The 25178-nt window shown below is 53.2% G+C and overlaps 4 protein-coding genes and 1 non-coding gene across 5 annotated transcripts; 1 reads left to right on the forward strand and 4 right to left on the reverse strand.

The window, feature by feature from the left end:
• Nucleotides 1–5021: 5021 nt before the first annotated feature.
• On the reverse strand, nucleotides 5022–9736 carry SMAC4_02141 (uncharacterized protein; the record flags this gene model as incomplete). The annotated part of the gene is made up of 4 exons (XM_066089711.1): nucleotides 5022–5684; nucleotides 5762–9226; nucleotides 9302–9402; nucleotides 9465–9736. 4 exons carry the CDS (start codon nucleotides 9734–9736, stop codon nucleotides 5185–5187), a joined length of 4338 nt encoding a protein of 1445 aa, XP_065946948.1. The 3' UTR covers nucleotides 5022–5184.
• Nucleotides 9737–10042: 306 nt separating this feature from the next.
• On the forward strand, nucleotides 10043–13614 carry SMAC4_02140 (uncharacterized protein). The gene is made up of 4 exons (XM_003350379.2): nucleotides 10043–10779; nucleotides 10849–11679; nucleotides 11739–12797; nucleotides 12876–13614. The coding sequence occupies exons 1-4, from the start codon at nucleotides 10507–10509 to the stop codon at nucleotides 13314–13316; spliced, it is 2604 nt and encodes an 867-aa protein (XP_003350427.1). The 5' UTR covers nucleotides 10043–10506; the 3' UTR covers nucleotides 13317–13614.
• Nucleotides 13615–13845: 231 nt separating this feature from the next.
• On the reverse strand, nucleotides 13846–13956 carry SMAC4_13677. Its single transcript has 2 exons — nucleotides 13919–13956; nucleotides 13846–13887 (listed from the first exon to the last, which is right to left on the reverse strand). It is a non-coding gene; the product is annotated as a tRNA-Leu (tRNA).
• A 434-nt stretch (nucleotides 13957–14390) lies between these two features.
• SMAC4_02139 (uncharacterized protein) lies at nucleotides 14391–16343 on the reverse strand. The gene has a single exon (XM_003350378.2). The coding sequence runs from the start codon at nucleotides 16241–16243 to the stop codon at nucleotides 14465–14467; it is 1779 nt and encodes a 592-aa protein (XP_003350426.2). The 5' UTR covers nucleotides 16244–16343; the 3' UTR covers nucleotides 14391–14464.
• Nucleotides 16344–16739: 396 nt separating this feature from the next.
• On the reverse strand, nucleotides 16740–24199 carry SMAC4_02137 (uncharacterized protein; the record flags this gene model as incomplete). Its single annotated transcript, XM_024655624.2, has 4 exons — nucleotides 23645–24199; nucleotides 23415–23567; nucleotides 19939–23320; nucleotides 16740–19874 (listed from the first exon to the last, which is right to left on the reverse strand). Exons 1-4 carry the CDS (start codon nucleotides 23704–23706, stop codon nucleotides 16740–16742), a joined length of 6732 nt encoding a protein of 2243 aa, XP_024511499.2. The 5' UTR covers nucleotides 23707–24199.
• Between the last annotated feature and the right edge of the window lie 979 nt (nucleotides 24200–25178).

Raw genomic sequence — 25178 nt, forward strand, 5'->3', positions numbered from 1 at the left:
CAGTCTCTGGATCTCTGGGAAGTGAATCCTGAGAAGACGAGAGTACGGTCCCGATGTTGACTATCTCGAAGTGGGGGAATAGAAAAAGAGAACCCTGTGAAGTTGGGTTTCCTCCGTGGGGTTTTCCTTCACGAGTCTAACAAGACAAAGGTGAAAGATGGGTGGGAAGAAAAAGGGCGAGGACCAAATTTTCTGGGGCAAGGGCTCATGGATACACTTTTTTACTGTGTGGAAGAGGGCAGGGGGTCGACCAATTGCGAGCGTGAGGAACAGAGATCCCTGCGACGCCCCGGGGTACGTACTCTTTGCGGAACGTGAAACTTGAACCCAACCTGCGTGCCCGGTGCATGCCACCACTGACCAACACCTCAGCGCCGGGCAACGTCCATCTGGCCATCCCCCAGGTAGGGTACTATGGTATGTATACGGACATACAGCCGGTCGCAGAAAAAGGACGGCTATCAAGATTTTCTTGACAGCAGGGGATTTACTTTTCACTTAGTTGGCCCTCAAAGCTCATTCAATAAAGTCCCAAGGTTGGATATCGTTTCACTCTCGGTCCGTCGTCCGGTCGTGCGTTGGCCGGCCGGAACCGATACTTTCCACACTTCACACATGCGTCTTCGGACTTCCACGCCAGATAAAGGAACATGAATATTTAACGTGCCATTTATGCTTTACCCGCTGCCTGTTGAGCCTCTGCCACCCCAGAAACCCAGAGACAGAAAATAGAGTTAGTTCACGCCCTTGGACATTTTTTTATGCGAGCCATCAAGTTCAATTGATAACCATGGTGCCCAGATGGTCGGGAGCCCGATCTGATGCAGATGCGGCTCTGAATGTTCCTAGCATGGACCAAGGCATTTGGGTACAACAGCCCTGAAGTATACAGCCACATCGCGTGTGGCACAGCTCAATTTCCCACCAGGGCATTGCTGATTCAAGACATGGCCGTAACAGGCAGTAACAGTTTGTTGTAATGAGCTTCTAATCTATCACTGAATCGACGCCCCATTGAGAGGACAGAGACACTTCCGAGTATCAAAACAGATGATGTACCCGGGGCTGTCGCGACTATACCTCGTCCCTTTGTCTAGCCCTCGTCCCTTTGTCTAGCCCTCGTCCTGAACGATGGGGTACGACGGGGCTAACAATCGAGGGTGGACCTGGTCCAGGATTCTCCAGACATCTTTTTCTCCAAGTCCAAGACCGGATGGGGTGACATGGGCAACAACTAGGGGAGTCGGGCGCGGACACGTTCGGACAACATGGGGAGTTATCCTGCGAGACTGGAACGTCAAGACACTGATATTAGTATATCCATGATCCCCGGCGTGGTGGTAGACATTGCCTGACAACAGACATCCCAAGATGCGATTCTGCCCTTCGTCTGTCGATGGGGACGTCGCAACATACCCGGTCGGCTGTTCTACATATGTTTTTCGCAAATGGCAATCTACGGCTCGATTGTGAGTGGCCGGCATGAGACTTAGAGGTAGGAAAATTTCATACCCCCGTAAGTCTTCTTTTCCCCAATACTGTACCCATGGAACTGGTAAAACTCCAATGAGTCTCATTTTTAATACATCGGACAAGAAATAACCACCGGATCAAGTTCATCCCCCTTTATGGTAGACGCCGAGTGGAATTTTCAGTCCAAGGGACGACTGCATCTGAAGACGCACAACTCGAACACCGCGGTACGTGGGTACTTCCTAGGTCTGACCAGGTTGCCGGCGTCTTGATGGAATTGTTCTTTTGCATGTGTTTTAACCGACGGTTCTCAGCCCGTGTATCAAATATGTCAAACAAAGCGGCTTCCTTCCACATATTATCGATCTAGGAAACACGCATTTCCCATAGATACAAAAATGCGGCACCTGTGACATTTCAGGGTCATCAGCCAACAGCAACCGGTGAGTATTTTGGCCTGTCTGTTGGAGCTACACGAATTGCCCGACCAAGCCGGCTCAGCTGAGTGACTTTGATTGAACCCGTTGACGGTGATGAGTGAGTGACTTTGATTGAACCCGTTGACGGTGATGAGTGAGTGGCAACTTACAAGCTGGTGAGGAAGGCCGGGGCGAATATCCCTCCCGGTGCCCTCTTATCGCCGATAGTACGGCACACATTTGGAGATTCGGAAAGCACACGAATCAACACACTGCAACCAAAACAACCATCTCTGACTCACCCGCAACAGCCCCAAGGCTCCCATTTGCGATCCTGTTATTTGTTCTGTCGAATTATTTATCTGTGTAGTCTTGCCATCGACAGTCCAGCTGGTCTGCCTCTCTGTCCACTATGACGTCAACCCACAAGTGTAGGTAGGTCTTGGGCTCTTATGCCCTTTCTGGTATCATTCGGACGGTGAGATTTTTATGTTTGCCATCTCATTTCTCCGATTGTTCCATTCTTCAGTTGGGTCCTGAATTTAGATCAAAGTCTGCTTCAACGATTGCAAGCTTCCATCCCGAATAACACTAGGCCCAAAATTGAACATCTCTTAATCCCACTGTTACGTCTCCCAGAGCATCGAGGCTATCCCAAGTTCCTTTATGGGCAAAATGTCCCATCAAGCAGCGACATTCTTGGCGTTTCATGTACCCCGCCTGAACTCAAAAAAAGTTCAACTTCGCCGCCTCCAAGAATCAGACACAGCCTAACGACCTGCAAGACATCGTCTCACTGCGAGCCGCTCAAAGTCCAAGAAACCAAAGAAACAATCTGTTGCCCGGATTCACCATCTGCTAACTCCGAAGTGAACCCTCGGTCTTTTCTCTCCTCATTCTCACTTCTTGCCTGCAAGTTTTCAAAATCCTTTTTTCTGTGCGTTATGCACTTGTCATTGCCCTAGAATGGGCTAGCCTGCCACTTCCGCCTGCCTTGTCTGCCAGGGCCCGGTCCCCAGCGTTCGCATGTACTTGTACACTACAGTACCTCGCAAGTCCAACCCCTCCTTGTTGTTGTCGTCGTCGCCGCCGTCGTTTTCGCTCGTTCCAATTCCAAAGCAGGGAACCCACCTCAACTACGACGATGTAAGTCAGGCAAATGGTGGGGCAGCGGAGCCCATGTTTGGATTGGTTAGTGCCGCCTCCATTTACAACTTCATTCTTAATTTTGTGATGATTTACTTTTTGATATGTTCATTGCCTACAATATTTCGTTGCCTACGACATCTCAAACTTGACCAGACGACGCCATGGATGACATTCTCTCATGTTGGCCGGACAAAACGTACATATAGAACAAAACCTTGGGAAGCTACAGATGCGTATACACACAGAAGGGACTCCCGACACCTCGTCACAGCGGCCTGGCGAACGACAACAACTGGAATCATTACAGATTTGCTCAAAAGTCGGCCAATCACTTGAATCCCGACGGTCGGCCATGAGTTAACTGTCTTTGTCAGATCTCCAACCCGGCAAGCCATGAGCCAAGAGCCATCAACCAACGAACATCGAATGAAATACCGTACACTCAGCCCAGAAATCACATAGTCAAAGAAGCCAAACCCAGCACAGCAACACGCCGCACTGACACTTAGCAGAACATTGTACCCCCTTGGCCCCTTGCATAGATCCATGAATGGAACAACCGACGAACAAAACGAGACTGTCAAAACGCAGGTCCATCGAGGCCTGGGCCATAAGGATCAAGCAAAAGTCCGTGCCCCCTCGCCTCGCCTCATCCTTCCCTTCCCTTTCAGCCTTTCCCGTCTCTCTCCTTGTCTTTGCCGGCATTAGGCGTTGGCGTTGACGTTTGGCGTTGACGTTTGGCGTTGACGTTTGGCGTTGACGTTTGGCGTTGACGTTTGGCGAGTCTACCTACTTACGGTCCTGGAAGCACAAGCACAATGCGATGCGTTGCACATTGGCTTCTCATTGTTCTCATTCTTCCGACTCCGAGCAACGCTTCGAGCAGTCGTCTTTCGGCAGTAATAACAGCACAAAGCAGTTGATACCAGTATCAGACAGGTTGAGTCCGGCCCGGGCCGGTCTCCCACTTAATGCATCTCCCTCGTGCGTGGTATGGCTCGTGATATCTAAGCCCCCACCATAAGCTCCCCATGAATCCACGACCGGAGCTCGGAAGTAAACTCCGTAGTCCTGTAAACAAGGCTGAGTTGAGCACTTTGCAGCAAAAAGAATGCAAGCAATGAGTGCATTTACCAAGGGTACCGCGTCTTCTAGTGTAGGTAGAATGGCTGACTGAGCAAGATTCTGGAACCAAACCGTATGGGGAGTATGTGCCTATCTACATGTACGTGTGCAGTGTACATGCATACAGTAGCCAACTTCCAGTGTCCAACTTCCTGCTCTCTCAACTTTTGTGCAACCTCGAAAACCCGCAGACGACGAAGAGCACGCGCCGGCACCGGCACCGGCGCCAGTTCCGGTACACTACACTACCGGTAAAGCGAGGTGAATTAATTATCTGCTTCACTCAGCATGTGCCCAATTACCGGTATGTAGTGCACGACGTCAGAAGTTGTACCCTTTGCGTAGGATTCGGGGTGCCGGGGTCCAATAACTTTCTCAGCCTCTCCCTTCGTTGGAATTTGCTCGTTCAAACGGTAGTGATCGGCCTGGAAAAAAGTTGGGGTTAATGTGAGGGCTGATCATCAATGGTTTTTTTTCTCTTCTGCTTGTTGGTTGTTGGAGATGCAAATCATTAACGGAGTCGGTCACTTGCATACCTATGGTGATTATTGTTTGATTACATCATTTTGGTTTGCTACTAGAGAACCAACGTATAACGGATGAAATTCTTCTTCCACGGCTGGTGCTGGGTTGGGAACGAAAGGACACTGAAGGGTCGGTCAGATACGTTCGAGCTAACATAGATAGCAAAACACCCAACGCTGGGGGAAGATAGTGAACAATGACAAATATACCTATGTATCAGGCAATATTAGAGCAAAAAAGCCAGTCATGTAGAGGTAGGATCCAATGATACCATGGGCACCTGAAGACATGTAGCTTAGGTAGCTCCCTGGAACTCTTGCCAATTGCGAACGCGGTGCGATATCTTCCATGATTCTTCACATTTTAATGCTACTATCAACCCAAACAATGCATGTGTACAACGTAGTACAACCACCAACTAGCATGCCAAACTAAGACTCAGACAACGCAAATCTAGTCTAGATCCAGAACCAAATCTAAATCCAAATCCGAATCAATCCTCCTCAGCCTCAAACCCTTCAGCTCTAACAGCCTCGACCTCCTCCTCATCCGGCATCGCCAACTCCACAACCTCAGCACCATCCTCCCCGTCCGCAGCCACTACCTCCACCTGTCCCTCGCCCTCCTCAGTAGGAGCAGGCAATTGCTTCCCTTCCTCCTTCAACTGTTCGATCCTGGTCTTGGTCATCTCAAACACGTACTGTCCCAGATGCTCCACGCCCTCCATGGCCGTCTCTCCCTCGAGTCCTTCCTTGCCAACCTCATCAGCCAGCACACGCTGCGAAGGCCACAGCTCGCCGGTGACGAGGGTCAACTTGTCCGGGCGCTGGAGGAGCAGCTCGAAGGCTTCGCGGAGCTCGTAGCACGACTCGAAGACGGAGCGGCGGCCGAGAATGTACAGACCGAGACGGGCGCGGGAGAGGGCGACGGTTAGGCGGCGGATGTCGCGGAGGTAGCCGACGCGGGACGTGCGGGTTAGGGAGAGGATGATGTCTGTTGTTGGTTAGCGTGTTAGCGGATTGCTAGAGAAGAGGAAATAAAAATGGGAAAGGAAGAGGTGGAAAACGTACAATCATTCTGCTCGCCCTGGTACTTGTCCACCGTCGTGACGATCCTGGGCAATCCGAAGATGGGGTTCTTCGCGCAACGGTGACCCAACACATCCTTGATCAACGCCCTCTGTCCGGCGTAAGTAGCGAGGATGCTGATTTTCTCTGCGGGGTAGCCCAACAAACGCATGTACATGAAGATGGCCACTGCGTACTCTGCCTCGCCCAAGTTCTGGATAAAGTGCGGCGTCGGCTCGCTCTCACCCTGGCCCTTGTAGTCAGGGACGTCGATGAACTGGTACTCGTATTTGAAACCGGCGTTGGCAGTGAGGAACTCGGTAGCCGTCATGGTGTGCGGCAGATCGTTGAGCGATGGGTAACGCCACTTGTAGAGACCCGAGATGGAGGGCCTGGCGCGGCCCTGGAGGTCGAGGTTGATGGTGGGCACGCCGAGGCGCACGAGGCGGGAGAAGAGGGACTGCTCAAGATTGACGTAGTGGCGGAAGGCGAGAGACTGGATAACGGGGGAGTTCTGATAGTGGTCGCCGCAGAGGACAATGCGTTGGAGCGGGGCCTTGCCGTCCTTGGGCTTCTGCATGGCGAAGGGGATGAAGTTCTCGATTTCGGTGATCTGAGCGGCTTCTTCCATGACCACGTTGTCGTAGTGGAAGTCCAGAGCGGCAATCTTACCACGGCGCATGGCAGCGTGGGTGGAGGTCATGGCGATGATGCGGGCTTCGTTGGTCAGGAGGTAGTTTTCCTTATCGCGATCCCGGCGGAGGATTTCAAAGGGCATAACATCAGCAAGCTCGGTGAAGATCTTGGAGATGTGGCGATAACAGCCGTTGGCAATCTCCCGGACAGTGTCGACATCGGCATCAGGAGGGAACAAAGGCTGGGGCGCGTCGGCAAAGTAGTAGTGGAAAGGGAATGCCTTGACGATGTCCTCAGGGGTTGCGTCTTCAGCCTTCGCAATGTCGCTGAACTTGGCCCATGCGGGTTGGACATAGACCTTATTGAAATAGCCTGCTGTCTCGGCCGAGTTTCCGTGGGCACCAGGTGCTCCTATGCTGGCAGCGAGGCGATTGACTTCAAGGAGATACCGATCACGGTTCTCAAGGAAGGATTCCACTCGTCCGTGCTTGCTGAAGCTGCCCTCGGTTTCCAAGTCCTCCTCACCATGTCCTAGACGTAGAAGATGACGCTCATCAATTTCCAACGCTACAATCTTGGCGAAGAGCTGGTTCAGAGCCTGGTTGCTGTGTGCTATGAGCAGAGTCTTCTGTTCAGGGAAGTTGTGGTATATGTTGTTGATGATCTGGGTGGCAACATCGGTCTTGCCTGTTCCAGGAGGGCCGACAACAACCGTGAGGCCAGGTTGAGAGCCAGAGATGATGGCTTCTACCTGCTTGGGGGTGAACCGGACGGAGTTGAGTTTGGGCGCATCGATGGGATATGGCCCGTTGTTTGGAGGCTTGTAAGTCGAAACCTTCACTGTCTCTATCTCGGATATGAGAGCAGGCTCGGCATCCCGCCTCCTCTTCTTGGAAGGCTTGGAGGTTCCCTCCTCGGCCGGTTTCTCAACAGTCTCGAGGATGAAAGGGGGGTTGATGGTTCCAGATACATCCTCGCTGGGCTCAACATTCTTGCCGGGCAAACACTCGATCAAATGCTCCCAGTCTAGGAATGTATCGCGGTAGTCCAACTTCTTTATCCTGTTGGGAAGGTTCTTGTATGTTGCCCCAGCTGGATCACCATATCCCAGGAATACCTCATGCATCCATGGAGCGAGAGGTACTTCGGAGAGGGCGAGGTCACGGATCGACTCCAAGACCGGCTTGAAGTTGTTCTCACGACCGCTTCGACGGACGATAAGGTTGATTCCCTCATATACGTTCCGCTTACCCTCCGAGTCCCGCTTGTAGGCATGAGCATCCAAACGAACCTGGATCTTTCTTGTGTAGCTCCGATTGTGGTTCTCAAAGTATGCTTGAGCATCGCGGACCGCTCGACCTCTGTCATCCATTATCTGGATCACCTCTGCCGTCCGGACAGTCACCAACCCCAGTCTTTCGGCCTCGCTAAGAGGTGCCCCGCCGTTTTCAACCTTCTTTGCCTTGGAAGCATTTACTTCGACCAGGAACAACACGTCATCGGGCCGAAGAGCGTCCCAGTCACGGCGAACATGCTCTGTCAGTTTACGCAAGTCGATGGTTACTTCAGCCTTTACAGTCGAAGGGACATCAGTACCGACAAGCGGCGGGACGACATCAAGTACTGTTGGCTTGCCGATTGGCAAAGCCATCCTTGAGAAACCCGTGAATACAGTTTCACCGGTGCGCCGAGCCTCAGGTTTTAGCCTTGTCAAGGCTGCCTCGACATCTTGTCGGATAGCATAGAATGCCTCGCAACGATATAGGGTCAGCGACCGCCAAAGGAAGTCTCCTACTGTGAGATACTGCAGATTCACTTTTGGCAGCGCCAAAGGTCGCGAACCATCATAGTAATCGGTCCTTCCCAGACCAGTCTCAAAGAGCGTCTCTTCCGTGGGAAGAACACTCAGCTCAGCCGCCTCTTCTTGGAAGGTCTTGTGACGCTCGAATGTTGACAATAGCACCTCCATCAAGAACCTCCGGTCCACCACTAAGGTCGAAGATCCTGGGTAGCTGATTCGCATTCCTAGTAACCGAGACAACTCGGTGAGCTCTTCGTCGGTCAAGACATCCAGCAGCCCAAAAAGGTCAGATCTCTTGTCGATGGAGCCGTAATTGGACAAAGCAAGCACTGTCAGCTTGTCTTTGAAGTGTTTCAAGGATGTCCTTTGTAGCTTTGCGAGCCTGGCGCAATGCTGATCGTACGCCTCGGTCTTGCTATACTGAACTCCTGTCTGGTCATCCACCATAAAGTACACGAAGTGCGAGAGGAGCTTGGTGAGATCCCGCAACAGACCGTTTCCTTCATCGTTGTACATTGGTGATAGGTGCAGAGCCGGCAAGATATGGAGGTCTTGGAGCAGGGTGTTGACGTAGCGTCTTGTTGGGAGCTGGCTGAGGACATCTATCAGGAGCTCGAGGAAATGCTCGCAGTACATAACCTGGTCTTGTTTGGCGGTTGGGTTATAAAGAACCCTGAAGAATTCCAGGACGGAGCTGTACAGCCATGCCCTCTCGAATCGCAAGCGGGCTTTTCCTGCATCATCCGCCACATCATATCGCTTGGCGGATGCCCTCCAGGCTTTCCTCAGGTGTGTGTTCGAATCCAGCAGCTCGTTGCGCTTCTCTTCGGTGGACAGATTGTGCCAGATCGATATCGAGACCAGGGGTGCGCATTCCTTCCGGACAATGGTGCAGTCCAAGCTCTCAAAGGCGTATATGATAAACTGGAGGACTTGGGTCCTGATGCTCCAAGATAGCGAGTCGTCGAGGGTCATGGACAGGGCGCGGCGGAAGAGGTCGGAGAAGTCAGTTGGGCGGTCATTGAAGAGGCCTGGACAGGTATTTAGTTAGTACCCATGGTCATCGATGGGAGAAGAAGTGCTTGGGTTGAGCTCAGTTGACATACCCCATGCGTCCAGTCTTTCCCTGCGCTTGGCATTGACTATCAGAACAATCAGGAGGACATGGTAATTGGACGAATCTTCACCGTAACCGGGCCAGAGGTAGCTATTAGACAGTTAGCGGCGGGCATCAAGGTGCACATCTCTTTGGGGAGGGAGACAACATGCCTCTCCAGTGTCTGTAGACCTTCCAGCACCAACAGGGATTTGAGAGGGAAGCCATCCTTCTCTAGGGCGTCCCAGATCTCGCTCTTGAGCACATCGTTCTTGACCTTGACCTTGACCTCGTCGGCGCGTTTCGTTGTCTTCAGCCAATGTTGGCGCGCAAGGTTGGCAAACTCGCTGTCTCCTTCCAAGTCCTGGGTGGTGGGCCGTCCCGAGCCGGCGGCTGGCCCTTTGTCTGCATTCGCGCTGCTTTTTACTCGTTTCGCCGGCGGCATGTTGGGGTGTGTGTGATAGAGTCGTTGTCGCGTGCAGAGGGCGAGATCTTCGTCCAACCGCGTTGCTGGTGTTTGAAATTTGGAGGAAGTCGAGATTCCAATTGCTGGACTGCGAGAGTGACGGTACGGGTCACTACCAGGATCACTATCAGCGATAAGTGGAAGTTAGAAGTGCCTGTGTTAGCGTTTGCAGCTTCGAGAGGAACTGGGCAGGAGGTACACCGTAAAGTGCAAGTACAGGGCATGCATGTACCTTTCAGAGTTGACACGCTTTAGCGCTCTTGCAGCCTTGCAGGAAATGTCACAGTGTGGGTATCCACCCTGACTCCACATGCAAAAAGAAATGGAGCTCTTGCAGCTCAAGCACGGACATCAGACCCACTTGCATTCAGCCTTGTCACAGCTTCCACTGTAATGCTCCATCTCCGGTGTCTGTCTCAGTAAACAACAAGTGAACCTCACCTGAATGCCTTGCTCTTCTCCCTCTTCCTTCCATCTTTACTTCCACCAATCTCTCAAAAAGTCTTTTTGGCGGTCTTTCTTTTTCTGTCAGGGCTCAGATCTTATACCTGGGACAAAGGTATTCATTCGCCAAACTCATCCAACTATCAGCACCATCATCAAAGAGGATTGCCGGCAACACTGCAAACTCACCTCTCGCCAAGCCTCTTCGTAGCTTTTAGATTCGTGCGAGACTGACATCGACAAGACTGATATCAACAACATTCATCCGCTCGCTATCAACAGGGTCAGCGAGGCAATGAGAAAAGATGCCTTCTCGCGTTATTGAGAGCCACGGTGTCCCCGGTGTCGCCGCCTTTTCGGCCTTTCTCGACAACCTCTTGGCACGCGCCGAAACAGTCAAGCCAACAGCATCCATCGAACCTCCTCTCGACAAGGCCGACTTTCAAGATCTGCAGACCCAGCTGAACGAGGCCCTGGGAATAGACCCCAGCCAAGTTGGTGAAGTAAACGATGCAAAACGGACACAGCGGCACGCCATCATCGAGACTGCCGTGAGAGACACGTTCAGCAGCCTGGTCGTGAGTTTGACTTGAGATCCTGCCGAGTTTGCCAGCTTAGGTTGTGCCCAAGCTGACTGACATCGCCAGGCAACCACCTCTATTGATTCGCCAGATTTTGCCCGAGTATGGAACCTCTTCGACATCTTGTCCATCCTCTCCGACGACGAGCAATGCGATCCCGCCCTGCTTCTGTGGCTAGTTGAAGAACTGCTTGACAGTCAGACCATTGCCGGTTGTCGCAAGGTGTTTGATTTTCTCGAGTCCCGCCGAGAGCGCATCACAGCCAAGCATTTTGGTCAAAAGAAGCTGGTCATTCTTCGCACCTGCAATGAGCTTCTTCGACGTCTGTCAAGAGCGCTAGACCCAGCGTTTTCTGGTAGAGTGTTCATCTACCTCTTTCAAAGCTTCCCACTAGGTGACAGAAGCTCTGTGAATCTTAGGGGAGAATACCACGTCGAAAATGTCACTACGTGGGATCAGGAGCCGGCAAAGGCGGAGGATGCTTCCGCCGATAGCATGGATGTAGACATGGAGACGCAGGGCGAAACTACCCAAAAGACCGGCGATCAGCGATCAACTCCCAAACCCGGAACTGCAGACGCCAAAAAGCATCGGGACAAGGCACTCGATCTGGAAGCTTTGTACCCCATCTTCTGGTCTCTGCAGGAGAGCTTCAATCGGCCAAAGAAGCTGTTTGAGCCCGCGCAGTTTGCCTCCTTCAAGTCTGGTCTAGAAGCGACCATGGCCATCTTCCAGAGCATCAAGGTCGATCAAAGCGCACGTTCCAGGGACTCAAAGGACAAGTCCGATGAGAGCAAGCGTGCACTGAAGAGGAAGCGTGGTGAAGGTGAGGATGACGAATTGGCTAATGGTTTCAACCCGAAATACCTTACCAGTAGAGATTTGTTCAAACTGGAGGTTCGTTCCCCTTTTTCACATGTCCTTATCTGCCGCCTTGACTGACAGGAAAAACGCAGATTGGCGATCTTGCGCTACGCCGAAACGTACTGGTTCAAGCCTTGATCATCATGGAATTCCTACTTTCCGTCTCATCCAAGGGCAAGGAAAAGATCGTCAGAATCAAAGCGCCCAACAAGTCTGTATCACATTCGGATCAACAGCTGAGCGAGGAAGACACCAACTGGGTGCTGGACATGAAGAAGAAAATTGCCGATTACCTCAAGATAGGCCCAGAAGGCCCTTACTTTTACCGGATGGTGGAGACTGTGCTGAGCAGGGACAAGAATTGGGTACACTGGAAGGTTGAGGGCTGCCCGCCTATCGAAATGCCCGCCGTTTCACCTCAGACGTTCCTCGATGCCAAGATTGCGGCAGGCAAGCTAGCAACAGCAAGGAAAATGAGAGACGCGCCGATGGGCTCGATGAACTGGGACTTCCTACAAGATGAGGACCCAGACGAGGCTTGGAAGAAGCTCGAAAACCCGGAACGGTACCAGCAGCCCGACCTCAAGACACTCCAGCGAAAGTTGGAGGATGCCAAGTTCGATATTGAGATGGCCAGAGATCCCAAGGAGAAGCAAAGGGCAGTCGAGGCCAAGAACAGCCTTACCTGGGTGGCTCTGAGAGTCGCCAGCAGATCCAGACTGGCAATGTTTGACAACATCGACAGCGACGACAACATTGACAAAATTTTCGAGGACAAGCCTAAAGAGGACGAGCCACAAGAGGTCGAGGATACCTCGGCTGTTGCCGATGCCGTCTTCCCAGATGACCGGAAGCCAATAGTTGTCGTGGACGTCAGCCGGGCCAGCAAACTCAGCGTTGCGAAGCGACTAGCCAGCCAACACCCCGGCGTCTTCACGCGGGTACCAGCTCACATCACCCGGAAACCCCAGGAGGGCGAAAAGGAAGGAGAGGATTACTACTTTGTTGATACACAAACGTTCAACATGATGCGTGACGGCGATCAACTCATCGAGTTCACGGAAGGAGACTACAGCCAAGGCACGAGCAGGAAACACATTCAAGCCGTCAGTGAGGCGGGCAAGGTTGCCATCATGGAGATGAACCACGATGTAAGTACCGATCATTCATCATTCCGCCTTTCCATCCCAAGGGGTTCATCTGCTAACATACTTCACCACGCACGCCAGAGCGCACAACAAGTCAAAGACTGGGACTTCTCAGCGCGCTTCATCTGCATCGAGCCACCCTCGCCACAGATCCTCGAACCGCAACTAAGGGAAACCGGCAGCGGTCTCGAGGGAAACGAGGGCCAAATCCAAGCCATCCTCAAAGACGCGGCCGAGCTCGCAAAGCAGCAAAAGTCTCCAGACTTCTACGAGTCGGTCATCAACGGTGGTGACGACTGGACGGCCCTCGAGGTGGCCGTATACGGCAAGCCGATCACCACCACCACCGATGCCAATGGCTCAGCTGAGGGAGGAAACAAGAGTGGAGGACCCGAAAACGGGGGTGTCCCCATGTCCGCCGCAGAGGGCACAACCAATGAGGATGAGCCCACGACGACAGGAGCAGGTGGAAACGGTGAAGACGTTCCGATGACTGACGTGGCTCCCGCGCCGGAAGCTTAAGAGACACCGGGTCGCGGACAGGGTAAGGCGTCATTTTCGAGCTTAGCGTCGTTTTGCTTCCCGGTCCTGAGGGCGAGGCAGAATGGAGGGGGTAAAAATGAATGGATGTATGTCTCGGTACAGAGGCTGATGGGTGTGATCAGATAGCGTTGAAATGGTTACTCGAAAATAAGTACAACATCAGCTTCAGCGTGATCACAGCAAGATTAAGGCTTTGTAACCGGACAAAAAATGCCCACACTTGTGCATAAATAGCAACGAAAATTGACAGGTCTCTCGTGCCAACAAGTTCTCCAGAGCGGTGTTTTTCTTCCAGAACAGGCAACGTTTAAAACATGCTGGCCCTTCTACAGCAGTTATCATGACATATCTAATACCGTCAAACACACGAAATAATGTCTTAGGAGGAGGTGTCGGTATGTGCCGACCTATATACAACATATTGAGAAACAAAGAGAACCAGGAGGAAGAAAAAAAAAATGTCAGAAAAAAGAATGTTTCACCCGAGCTCGGTGGATCGCTAAGATGTTGACAAGAGTGGGATTCGAACCCACGCCCTTTCGGACCACGGAACAGAGTATTTAACTCAGATTAAGGGTTAACCTTAACGTGGCGCCTTAGACCGCTCGGCCATCTTGCCTTTTTGATGGTATAGAAGGTGGTAGCTGGAGCTTATGTAGGTGTGGATGTTGAGACTCGGCTCGCAACCTCTGTGATTTTCAAGTATGTGGTTGGGGTCAACAGTCGAAAGGGAATGGAAATATCTGCGCTTCGAAAACCGGTATTAAAGTGTTAGTTAGGAAAAAGAGGTGTAAATCTTATCAAACAGCTTAATTGAGTGCAAGTTCATATCCAGAGACCTAGAAAGAATTCCACAGATCTAGAGGGCATAAGTCAGGCAGATGAAGTTTCCAAAATACAGTTGAGCAAGCGACCAATTTTTCCTCTGCCAAAAGTGGAAGTTCGTAGAATAAACACGATGATATCGCAACCAAAATTAGCACAAATACACTTCATTTCTGCACTGCTCCAATTATTCACTTGTGAGAGGGCATGAGCAACAAACCCAACATGATCAAGACACAATCCTTTCTCTATACCTCACTTATGCTAAACCAACAAGACCTAACCTAGCGCAACCCTTCCGTTTACTCATCATCAGACTCTTCATCCTCGCTCTCCTCACTATCAAACTCATACTCGCTCTCCACCGATCCCTCGGGTCTGGGTATCATGACAAACGCGCCCAAGCAGGTAATCCTGTTCTCCGTCTCGTACGTGCCGAGCAGTTCTCCAACCTGTCTGCCAGGCTTAACATCACCCTTGACATAAAGATCATCGCTCTCAAGACGCCACATCCTGACGCGGCCATCGCTGCTCGCGCTGGCAATGAACCACGACCTCTTGCGGGTCTCCTCGTCCTCGATGGGCAGGACAGTAAAGTCCTTGATTCTGCCCTGCACGCCGGCCGTCTTGCCGCCGAGCTGAGCGATGAGCTTGGCGTTGGGGGTCTTGGCCTCGAACGTCTTCACCTTATGCTGCTCATTCTCCTTAGGTTCGGGAGCAGCAGGAGGCTCAAGCAGTTCCTTCTCAGCCGTGTCAAAGAACAATATCCTTCCGTCCTCCGTGGCGACAGCCAGGACATTCTTATCCTCCTCCTGCCCCTCTTCTTTTCCGAGAGAAACATACTTGATCTCATGCACCTTTGTCACTTTCGTGCCCACCACATCCGGCCTCATAACCCTGCACCTAGGCCTGCAGTCCATGCCGAAAACCAGCACATCCCGATCAAACGCCACCGCGAACTCGTCCTCGCCCCAGACGATCCTCCTCGCCTCGCCCGTGCTGTGTTTCCCCTCGCCAATCTCCATCAGAACCTCCTTGGGGAAGTTCAGCACGCGGCTCTTCTTGCCCGTCTCCAGGTTCCACAGCCGCATGCTGCGCTCGCCCTTGCTGACGCTGATCATGATCTTGTTGCTCGGGTGCACCGCAAAGTCGTTGACGCCCGCGGGCACCGCGCCCAAAGCAGCCGTGTCGCCTGACGGGCGGCCCTGCGCCTTGGGGATGGGACACTTGAAGGTGTGCAGCAGCGCCCAGTCGCGGACGCGGGTGACGGCCACAGTAGAATCCTCCGAGGCGGAAAGCAGCTTGGAGCGGTTGGGGAACACGAGGCGGGTGATGTTGGAGGAGTGGTGCAAAAGCGTGCCGAGCTCGCGATTCTTGGGGTTCTCGAGAACGGGGCGGGGGGTGATGCTGTTGAGAAGCTTCTGGTCGTCAGCGGCCTTGGCCGAGGGTGGGTGCGCCGAGATGTTGTAGATGTTGATGCGCTCGTCGGTGGCGCCCGTGGCGAGAAGGACCTTCTGTCCACCCTTTTGGCTGGGCGTGGGCGCCGAGGGAGGGGAGAGGGCCAGGCATCGGATGGCGGAGGCGTGGGCGTTGAAGAGGAAGGTATCGGCGAAGGAGACCTTGTACGAGATTGTTGTGGTTTCGGCGGCGGCCTTCTTCTTGTTCTTGGAGGGGGTAGCGGTCGTAGTGGTCGTGGGAGTAACGGTGGCGGTGATACCGTGAAGGACGCGGTCGTAGGAGCCGGCGACGACTTGGATATGTATCGGGGAGGTGCTGTCCACTTTGAATGGAGTCGCAGAAGTGCTGGAGTTAGAGCTGGCGCGCGCAGCCTTGGTTGGTGCTGGAGTCTTGACTTTCTTTGTTGACTGCTGTTCTGTTTTCTCGACAGGCTCGCTCTCAGGCGCGTTATCTCTCTTTCTCTTGTTGTTGGCCATTTTGGGTGCTGTTTGTGGTGGTTGGATTGCAATGAGGAAGGAAGAAAGATGGTGGAAAAAGTGGATGTTCAAGACAGGCAGAGGCAGTCTTCGGTCGTCAGTCGTCAGGGTCCGGTGCAGTGCTGAACCATTGCCATTCGATTCCATTGATTTTCCTTCGCAACTTTTTTAAGTGGGACCAAAAGTCTTATCTTATCAGTACACATGCGTACCAAGTAGGTACTGCCTCGACAACATGTCTTGGCATGTCTGCTCGTTCTCTACAAGTAGGTACCTACCGTACGATACAACCTACGTCTACGTGCCTCTGGACACATCATGGCATCTCGAGTCACGGTCTCACGAAATCGAGGGTACATATACTAGTATCTATATTCAACGCGTTCGTCACTTCGTTAGAACGCCTTAACCATGTGCAATCGCTTAACGGCAATCCTTCCATATATGTACAACATTGAGTAGCCCTTAAATCTACATGCGTTTCTTGCTGACATCTAATCTCCTCCTCTTCCTCCTTCGTTGACCACCATCCCTGTGACCATCATCTGCTGTTACCTATGATATGGGCAGCCAAAGCATATTATGGCTACTGCTCGTTTGCTAGTGCAGACATGACATCTGTACTTCGGTAGCCCTCGTCCTATTATTTTGTTGGAACAGGCGTGGCGTTGCCGCTACCCTGTCCTTGTTGTTGTTGCTGTTGCTGCTGCGCCACTCCCACCTGCTGAGCAGCCTGAGGATTTTGGATGGTCTGGGAAGCGAGCTGGGGAGCAGCTACAGGTTGCTGGGCTTGTTGGACTTGTGGTTGTTGAGCTTGTTGAACTTGATGTGGTTGCTGGGCCTGCTGACCTTGTTGGCTCTGCTGGCTTGTCTGTGCAACTACACCATGCTGAACTTGCTGACTAGTCTGTTGCGGCTGGTGCGCTTGTGGTTGAGACTGAGGTCGCGGTTGCTGTTTTGGTTGAGCTTGCGGTTGCATTTGACTTTGAGCCTGAGTCTGCTGAGCCTGAGCCTGCTGAGCCTGAGCCTGCTGAGCCTGAGCCTGCTGAGCCTGAGCCTGCTGAGCCTGAGCCTGCTGAGCCTGAGCCTGCTGAGCCTGAGCCTGTTGAGCCCGAGCCTGTTGACTTTGAACCTGTTGAGTCTGCTGAGTCTGCTGAGTCTGCTGAGCCTGCCGAGCCTGTTGAGTCTTCTGAGCCTGTTGCGGCTGGTGAACCTGCTGAGACGGTTGAGCTTGAGCTTGAGCTTGCTGAGGCTGCTGAGGCTGCTGGGCTTGAGGCTGATGAGATTGAGGCTGCTGAGCCTGAGCCTGGTGAGCCTGAGGCTGATGAGATTGAGGCTGGTGAGATGTTTGAGGTTGTTGAGGTTGTTGAGGGTGCTGAGGCTGTTGAGGCTGATGAGCTTGTTGAGGCTGGCGAGTTTGTTGAGGCTGATGAGCTTGCTGAGGCTGATGGGCTTGCAGAGGTTGCTGTAGCGGTTGTGCCTGTTGAGCCTGCTGCACCTGCGGCAGCTGTGGTACAGGGTGAGCTTGTTGACGCTGCTGCTGTTGAGGTTGTTGCTGCTGTGTCTGCTGTGCCTGTTGTGGTTGATGCTGCTGATGCAGTTGTTGCCCCTGCCCATGGACTTGTCCGGGTCTCTGTCCCTGCTGCCCTTGAGGTTGCTGGGTATGATGTGCCTGTTGAACTTGTTGGGCATGGTGGACTTGCTGGGCATTCCGAGCGTGTTGAGCTTGTTGGGTCTGATGAGCTTGCTGGGTGTGTTGAGTATGCTGGGCATTAGGGGTGTGTCGAGAATGCTGAGGATGCTGAGGTTGAACTTGACCCGGAGCTTGGCCTTGAACCTGACCTTGGACTTGACCCCCAACCTGACCCTGAGCTTGATTTTGCCCCTGATCTTGCCCCTGAGCTTGCCCCTGAGCTTGACCCTGCGCTTGCCCCTGACTCTGACCCTGGACTTGGCCTTGGCTCTGAGCCTGTCCATGCTGCTGCTGCTGCTGCTGCTGATGCTGTTGTTGTTGCTGCGCCTGCTGGGACTGCTGAGCTTTCTGAGCCTGTTGATGAGGAGTCTGTACTTGCTGCTGAGGTTGATGTACCTGCTGCTGGGGTTGCATTTGGTGGGTCTTCTGGGATTGCTGAGGTTGTTGGACCTGTTGAGGTTGCTGGGATTGTTGGGATTGCTGCACCGGCTGTCGTACCATCTGAGGCTGTTGAGACTGCTGCCGTGCCTGCGGAGATTGCTGGACCTGCTGCTGGACCTGTTGAGCCTGCTGAATCTGTGGCAGCTGATGTGCCTGCTGCCCCTGTACTTGGTGAGCTCGCTGGGTCTGCTGGGGATGTTGACCTTGTGCCTGGGACTGAGCCTGAGGATGGGCGTGGGCTGCTTGCTGCTGGGCCGCCGCCTGTGCCTGGAGCTGAACCTGAGCTTGAAGCTGAGCCGCTGCCATTGCTTGTGCCTGAACATGAGGCTGGGCTTGAGGCTGCTGAGGTTGATGCGCTTGGGCCTGAGTCTGCATTTGAGCCTGGGCAAGAACTTGGGCTTGTTTTTGCTTCTGAGTAGCCACCGCTTGCGCCTGGGCTACCTGGGTCGGGCTGAGCTGACCTTGGGCTACTACCACGGCTTGAGCGGCTTGAGCGGCTTGCTGTTGTGCTTGTGCGACCTGTTGTGCTTGTGCCTGTTGTTGAGCCCGTAGGAGCTGCGCATACTGGTGAGGACTCGTCGTAGTGGCCACGGCACCTAGACCATGCCCAACTCCACCTGACGCGGCATTCATGGCATGCTGCTGGGTTTGAACTATCAATCGACCCAAATGCTCCGTAGCCATTTGCCTAATCTGGTCCTGGGTAGCACCTGGATTCTTGTTCCTGAAATGTGTCTCAAACTCCTTGAGCCTGGTGTGGATATGAGAGTAGGGTAACTGCTGAGCGGGCATCTGAGGACCACGCGGTGACCCAGCCGGGAGCATTGGCATACTCAACCCAGCACCTGGAGACGTCACCATCCCAGCAACGCTATTTGCTGCATTGAACGAAGCCATCATCGCCTGCGCACTGACGCTGGACATGTAGACACCATTGTTTAAGCTATTAACCACCGGCCGCATAGGTGTTGGCGAGCCTTGAACACCGTTGATTTGAACCTGCGGTACTGGCGGCGGCTGCTGGGCGACTTGAGGCTGCTGTGGCTGCTGCTGTGCTGGTTGAGGTGTTTGGACCTGTTGATGCTGCGGCTGCTGCGGTAGTTGTTGTTGCTGTTGCGGTTGCTGCTGTTGCTGCGGCTGGTGTTGTTGTTGTTGTTGTTGTTGTTGTGATACCACTTGTTGTTGGACCTGATGCTGCTGCTGTGGTTGTTGTGGGTGTTGTTGATGCTGATGTTGTTGGTGTCGTTGTTGTTGCAATTGCACCGCAACAGCCCTTTGCTGATCTTGGATTCTTTGAGCCTGCATCACAAGGTTGATATCTGGCGTAGGATTTACCAGTGGCAGCCTGTGCTGCGCTTGCATAGCCTGGAGCTGAGCTTGAGGGATAGCGGCGACGGGAATAGGCGGAACCAGGCCACCGGCGGCGAGTTGAACGGGAACAGTGGGAAGTCCAGCTGGAGCCTGCATGGGGACGCGCCCGGGAGCGAGCTTTTGGGCCGTTGCGGCCATCTGAGCTGCCCCTGGAATATTGAGTCTGGCTGCGGCATTGTTGAGAGAATTGGCGGCTGCAAGTTGTGCTGCCGTCTGAGGCACCTGAGCGACACTGGGTGTGGCGGCCAATTGGGCTTGTCTTTGCGTGAGTAGCTATTGTAATGTTTTGTCAGCATCTGATGTCACGAGATGAAATGGATTCCACTGGGTCACTTACCCGCTTCTGTATTATTTCATGCTGGCGCGCCGCAAGATGAGCCATCTTCTCTGCTATTTGTTGGTCGCGAGCGGCTCTCATGAGACTGTACTCCTGAGGGGTCTTCGCCTGGAGGTGAAGTTGCTGCTGGGGCTGCTGTCTCTGCTGCTCATTTGTCTTGCGCATGGCTGTCATGCTAGCCTGAGCCTGCTGTTTCTGTGCGGCCGCCTCTCGTTTCTTCGCTAGCTTCCGCATGGCGTCAAACAGTGCCAGGTGTTTTTGGTTCCTACGCCTCTCAACACGCATGGTGTTGGTGGGCCTCTTCCGTGGAATAGGGGTCACTGCACCGTTAGGTCCAACCTGCTGTCCCTGTGCCGCGTTCTGATTGTGCTGTAGAATGGTCCGCCCGGCAGCATCAATCCTAGCTTGATACGCCTTGAAGTATGGCGTCTTTGCAAAATCACTAGGCAATCCCTCGAGGTTCACCCATCGCTCAAAGCATTCCCAAGGGGTACGCCGCTCCACAGCTGATGGGAACGATGACCTACTAGAGATCATCGAGGAAATCAGAGACCAGTTGTACGAAAACTCACGTACCAATGTCCGGAGCTGATCATCCTCGGCCAATGTCCATTGTGAAGCAATCCGGCTCTCGAAAAAGCTCTGAACAGGCATGGGGTGCTCCGAAGGTGGGCGAAACTGATGGCCAGCATGTAGACGATCTCTAGTCAACTTCATTTCAGGCGCAAACAAGGCAACATCGGTGGTTGTGGGTGGTAGTTTCGCGCCCTTGTCTGGCTGAGCGCCAAAGACATATTCCTCTTCCTCCTCTTCATCTTCACCCTGGAACTGGAATCGAGACCGTTTCTGAGGCTGTGGCTTTACGTCCAAAACCATCTCGCCCTCAACATATTTGCTGAGAGGCACGGCTGGCCTCTTCCACTTGGCATCGGGATCGTAGTCTGGGATTATCCAGTCGAACTTGGGAATCTTGAGCGGCGAACCATACATTGGCAGATTTTCTAACAGAAGATCTGCGGTCCGTGAAGGCTGTAGCTCAAAGACCACCTCGTCATCCTGCAAGGCGAAAATGGTTGCTGGTGCAATGGTGGTGATTGGCAATTCCGGCACCTCTTCATCGTTACCCACGGGCGAATCCGAATGATCTAGCTCCGGGACCGAAGACTCGCCAGTTTCTGGGGCATCTGCCATGCTAGTATCAGCATTGTCGGCTGCCCGAACGGGAGGTGTCTTGGCGTCCACCTGTAGGAGTTTTCGGTCAGCAGGGCTGGAATAATACCACTCCGCACAGGCATACGCGAAGTTTCGAGCAACTGCCCGCTTCCACTTGCGCTCCTCTCTAAAATCCGTCCGCATCCACTTCATCTCCTGAATCAATAGGTCCTGATGCGACGCAGGCCTTGCCGGTTCCAGACAGCGGACAGGTTGCCTAAGAGACCACTTGTCATGCTGTTGGAGATGATATACCCTACGCAAAATTTTGCAGGCTTGCTGATCGAGTAATGACAGGGTTTGATCAGAGGTGGACACAGTTTTGTGGGCGGAGTGCAACAGCTTCTCGAGCGGCTTCATCCAGGATGAAGTTCGGGAAAAACTCTCAATAAAGAGCGTTACGAAATAGTCTTCAGACGGAATGTGCCCGGGGGGCTTTGGCTTGTTGACAACCAGTGCAGTATCGTCACTAAAACGAGGTTTCCTATACTGTTTGCCAAAGACCACCGTAGGCACACTTTTCCTCCGCCTTTCGCGGAGCCTGGTTGACAGAGACTTGAGGCGATGAGTAAGCAAGCCTGGAGGCATGTCACCTTCCTCATCCGCAACAGCAGAGTCCGTATCATGGTGAGATGATCGGGACGTCCCGGCCTGAGTCTCGATCTCTGTCTCGGGCGGGGCACTGATTTGAATCCCGGGAACAGTTTTCTCAGGAGATACTGCAGACTGCACAGGTGCTGGCGTGGTTAACGGAGCTGTTGAAGGGGGCTGAGGCTGGCGAGAAGGCTCTTGAACAGGGGGCTTATGTTGGACTGCGTGCACACTCGGGATTGGTTTCGGTGCCTGGGTAGGTGGAAATCTGTCCATGTCCATCGGAGTAGGACCAACATGACCCTGATTGCTTTGGGTTTGGGTGCCCTGAGGAAGAGGGCTTTGTTTTGCCACCTCTGGCAAATTGGCTTTGATCGCTGTAACTCCTGTGCTTGCGCTCACTGGCGGAGCAATGTGCTTTCCTGGGATACCACCGTTCATCAAATTCCGAACCTCGCCATTCACAGCAGACGGATGTTGCGTCTGCAACCCACTAGTAGAATGCACCCCGTTAGATACCGCAACACCCGCCTTGCCGACGGCTTGGCTCGTCCGCGCTGCAGCTGATTCTTGAAGGAGCTGTGCCTCTGCTCCGCTGAGTGCTGGCCTTACGGAAGGACCTGATGAGATGGGAACCCCTGAGACTCCATTGACATACACACCCGGTTGAGGAGGCTGTGGCTGCGGACGTAATTCCAGTGCAGCAACAGATGGTCCTGTGAATTGGCCCGTGCCCTTATTGTCGGTGGCAACCCTCCTGGGTTCCTGCTCGGGTCTGGAGACCGCAGGTGGCTTCTCGAAAGACTGTGATGCCTCATTATCGGGGCTAGTGCTGGTTGACGCTTCATTACCCGCGGGGGTTAGAGCAGACTGGACGGTTGAACTGGGTGACGAGAGGGTATCGGGGTAACGAATAGAGTCGCCATTCGACAATAGCTGGTTGACAGAGGTGATGGTGGGTTTGGGCCGAGCCTTATCCTCTCCAATTCCCATAGATACCGTGCCGTCCTTGGGTCCAGGCCTACTTTCACCCAGATTCGCCGTCTTCGTAGTTGACGTGGGAGCGATCGCTGGAGGTGCAACCGGCTGCGGCGCCGGCGATACGTGTCCCTGGGGCGCATTGTTGATGATGCCGTTCCATCGCCCATTGCCATGAGGGGCTGCGAGTGCAAGGAGCACAGGTGTCTCCCTCGCCGGCAGTTTCGACTCTCCGCTGGGACCATCAACTGTCTTGACTGAACTCGCTTGAACTGGTGCCGGCTTCTGAATCTCCTGTCGTGGGGCAAAGCCCTTCAAGGCCTCTTGCGTCCCGGCAACCCCATTATGTACTGGAGGGTACGATACGGGCCGTTCGGGTTCGTGGCGGATGTTCTGCGTGGGCGGTACTGGCGAAGGCAAGCTGTGGTGCTGTACATTCTTGGGAATCGAGTGGTTCGGATGGATCAACGGCGAAGGTTGGACTTGTTGGACATGAGGGCCATGTCCTAGGGACGGATCATCCGTGGTTGCAGTGTGTTGTAAAGTGTCGAAGCGAGGCCGTTGAAATACAGGCAGTAGTCGCTCCGCTAGTCGTCGACCTCTGGAGCCCAAAGTTAGCCATATACCACACCAGACGGGATGCGGTGCAAAGACCAGGGGGCCGATGCACCGGAGATTGAGACGGTAGAACGTACTGAAGTATTTCACAGTCGAATAGGAACTTTGCTTCGCCGGGCGAGGCGGGACGCGTATCCAGGTCGTCCAGGTCGTAACTGGGGAAGCCATCTTCGTCGGTCGCTACAGCATACAACTCTCTGAGCTTCCGTTTGCGCGACGTCACAATTGAACTGCGTCGAGTCAACACGATGTTCGGTACACCAAAATGATCGGACAGATGCGCTCTATCGATTGGGATACATCTTACTTTGCTTCCGCCCGCTTTGAATGCAGCAGCTTCCGGCGGTCGGCGGGTCCGACCTCAGTCATGTCATCGGCGGCCGCGACATCCGTTTATCAATTAAACGGATGTTCCACTGGGTGCGGTGGGGCCGTAGCAGATGAAAAACGAGGCGACGATGGATAGATTACGATGGCGTTGCGATTTTGATCGCTGCGTTGATTGATTTAGCGACGCGAATGAAGGTGATAAATTCTGTTTTTTGCCTTGATCGCGCTTTTGGAGGGGGATGATGCCAGGTAATTGGCCAAGACAGTTTAGCACTGGTAGGGAGGGATCTCTCTTGACGGAGGGGAACCAAGGTCGATAAGCTTAAATTTGTTAAGGTCCTATCGGGCGACAAACAGCGTGACAAAAGAACAACAAAAACCCGAGTGACTGTGCCGGGGCGCTCCTGCTGCAAAAAGGTGGTTCGAGATGCAGTACTCTTGTACCTGTGTTGGGAGGGAAACGGCGCTGGGAGGCAAAGGTTGCAGCGCACAGAGGTTCTGTAAATAACGGGTGTTTGGAGCCTTCCGGGAGGTACCTGCTTAACCTAGGTTAGGTAGGTATTGGACCATTCTCCAACTCCTGGTGTGGCATATGAAGGAATGGAGAGAAAGAACAAAAGACAGGCAGGCAGGATGGAAATATCAACATGCCAGTTGCCCGGATGCGGGGTTTGCTTCTCATTGAGGAGAAGCAGCTTCTCCAGAGGGCTTTGATTTCCCCTCAACCAAACCCCATCGGTCGGTTCTGCAGTAGTATCGAATGGTAAGACCATCCATCTCGTTACTTCTCCCGAGTGCTCTTGACACATCCATCCCCACTGGCTTTCTTGGGAAGGAGGCAGATCTGGGTTTGCTAGGATCCATCCGTCCACAGCCGTGGGAATTTTCGCGGGAATCGAGATTCGAGCGAGTCAAGAATCCAAGTATGTGACCCCGGCATGGCTCGGACGGACTCTTTCTTCCTAAATGAGTACCACTCAAACAACACTCGCTGTGATGGAACTTGGGAGAGGGATGGAAGCAAACCATCCCATGTGAGCAAAAGGGGCAATCGAAAAGTAAGTGAAGTAGTGAAAGTGGAAGTGCCGGATAGGTAGTGGTGGGATAGGCAACAACTTCATTGACATATCACCAAGCAACTGAAGTTTCTTAGTTTTGCTTGAAAAGAGGAGGTATCTGCGTTGGGGGTCTGGTTTCCAGAGCATCCAGAGAAGGGGCGGCATAAGTGATGACGAGTAGAATATGCAAATCTGCGTGTTGCTGTGGTGGTTGCATGCCGCGAAAAAGGACAAAAGGTGTAAAAGACGGCCCCTTGGGAGCAGGAACAAGCTGCTGGACGTGGGGGCCATCATGAGAAGGCACCCATGTTGCTGGAATCAGAACCCGCTGTAAAGTCCATAAGGTATCGAAATCGGGATGAAAAGTGAAAGGTTGAGCAGACAGGTCCTCCTTTTATAATGTTGTGGAAAGAGGGCGTAGGTTCAGGACATGTTCTCGTCGGTGTTGTTGAC

The sequence above is a fragment of the Sordaria macrospora genome, chromosome 4, assembly GCF_033870435.1.
Source record: "Sordaria macrospora chromosome 4, complete sequence".
NCBI classification, from domain to species: domain Eukaryota; kingdom Fungi; phylum Ascomycota; class Sordariomycetes; order Sordariales; family Sordariaceae; genus Sordaria; species Sordaria macrospora.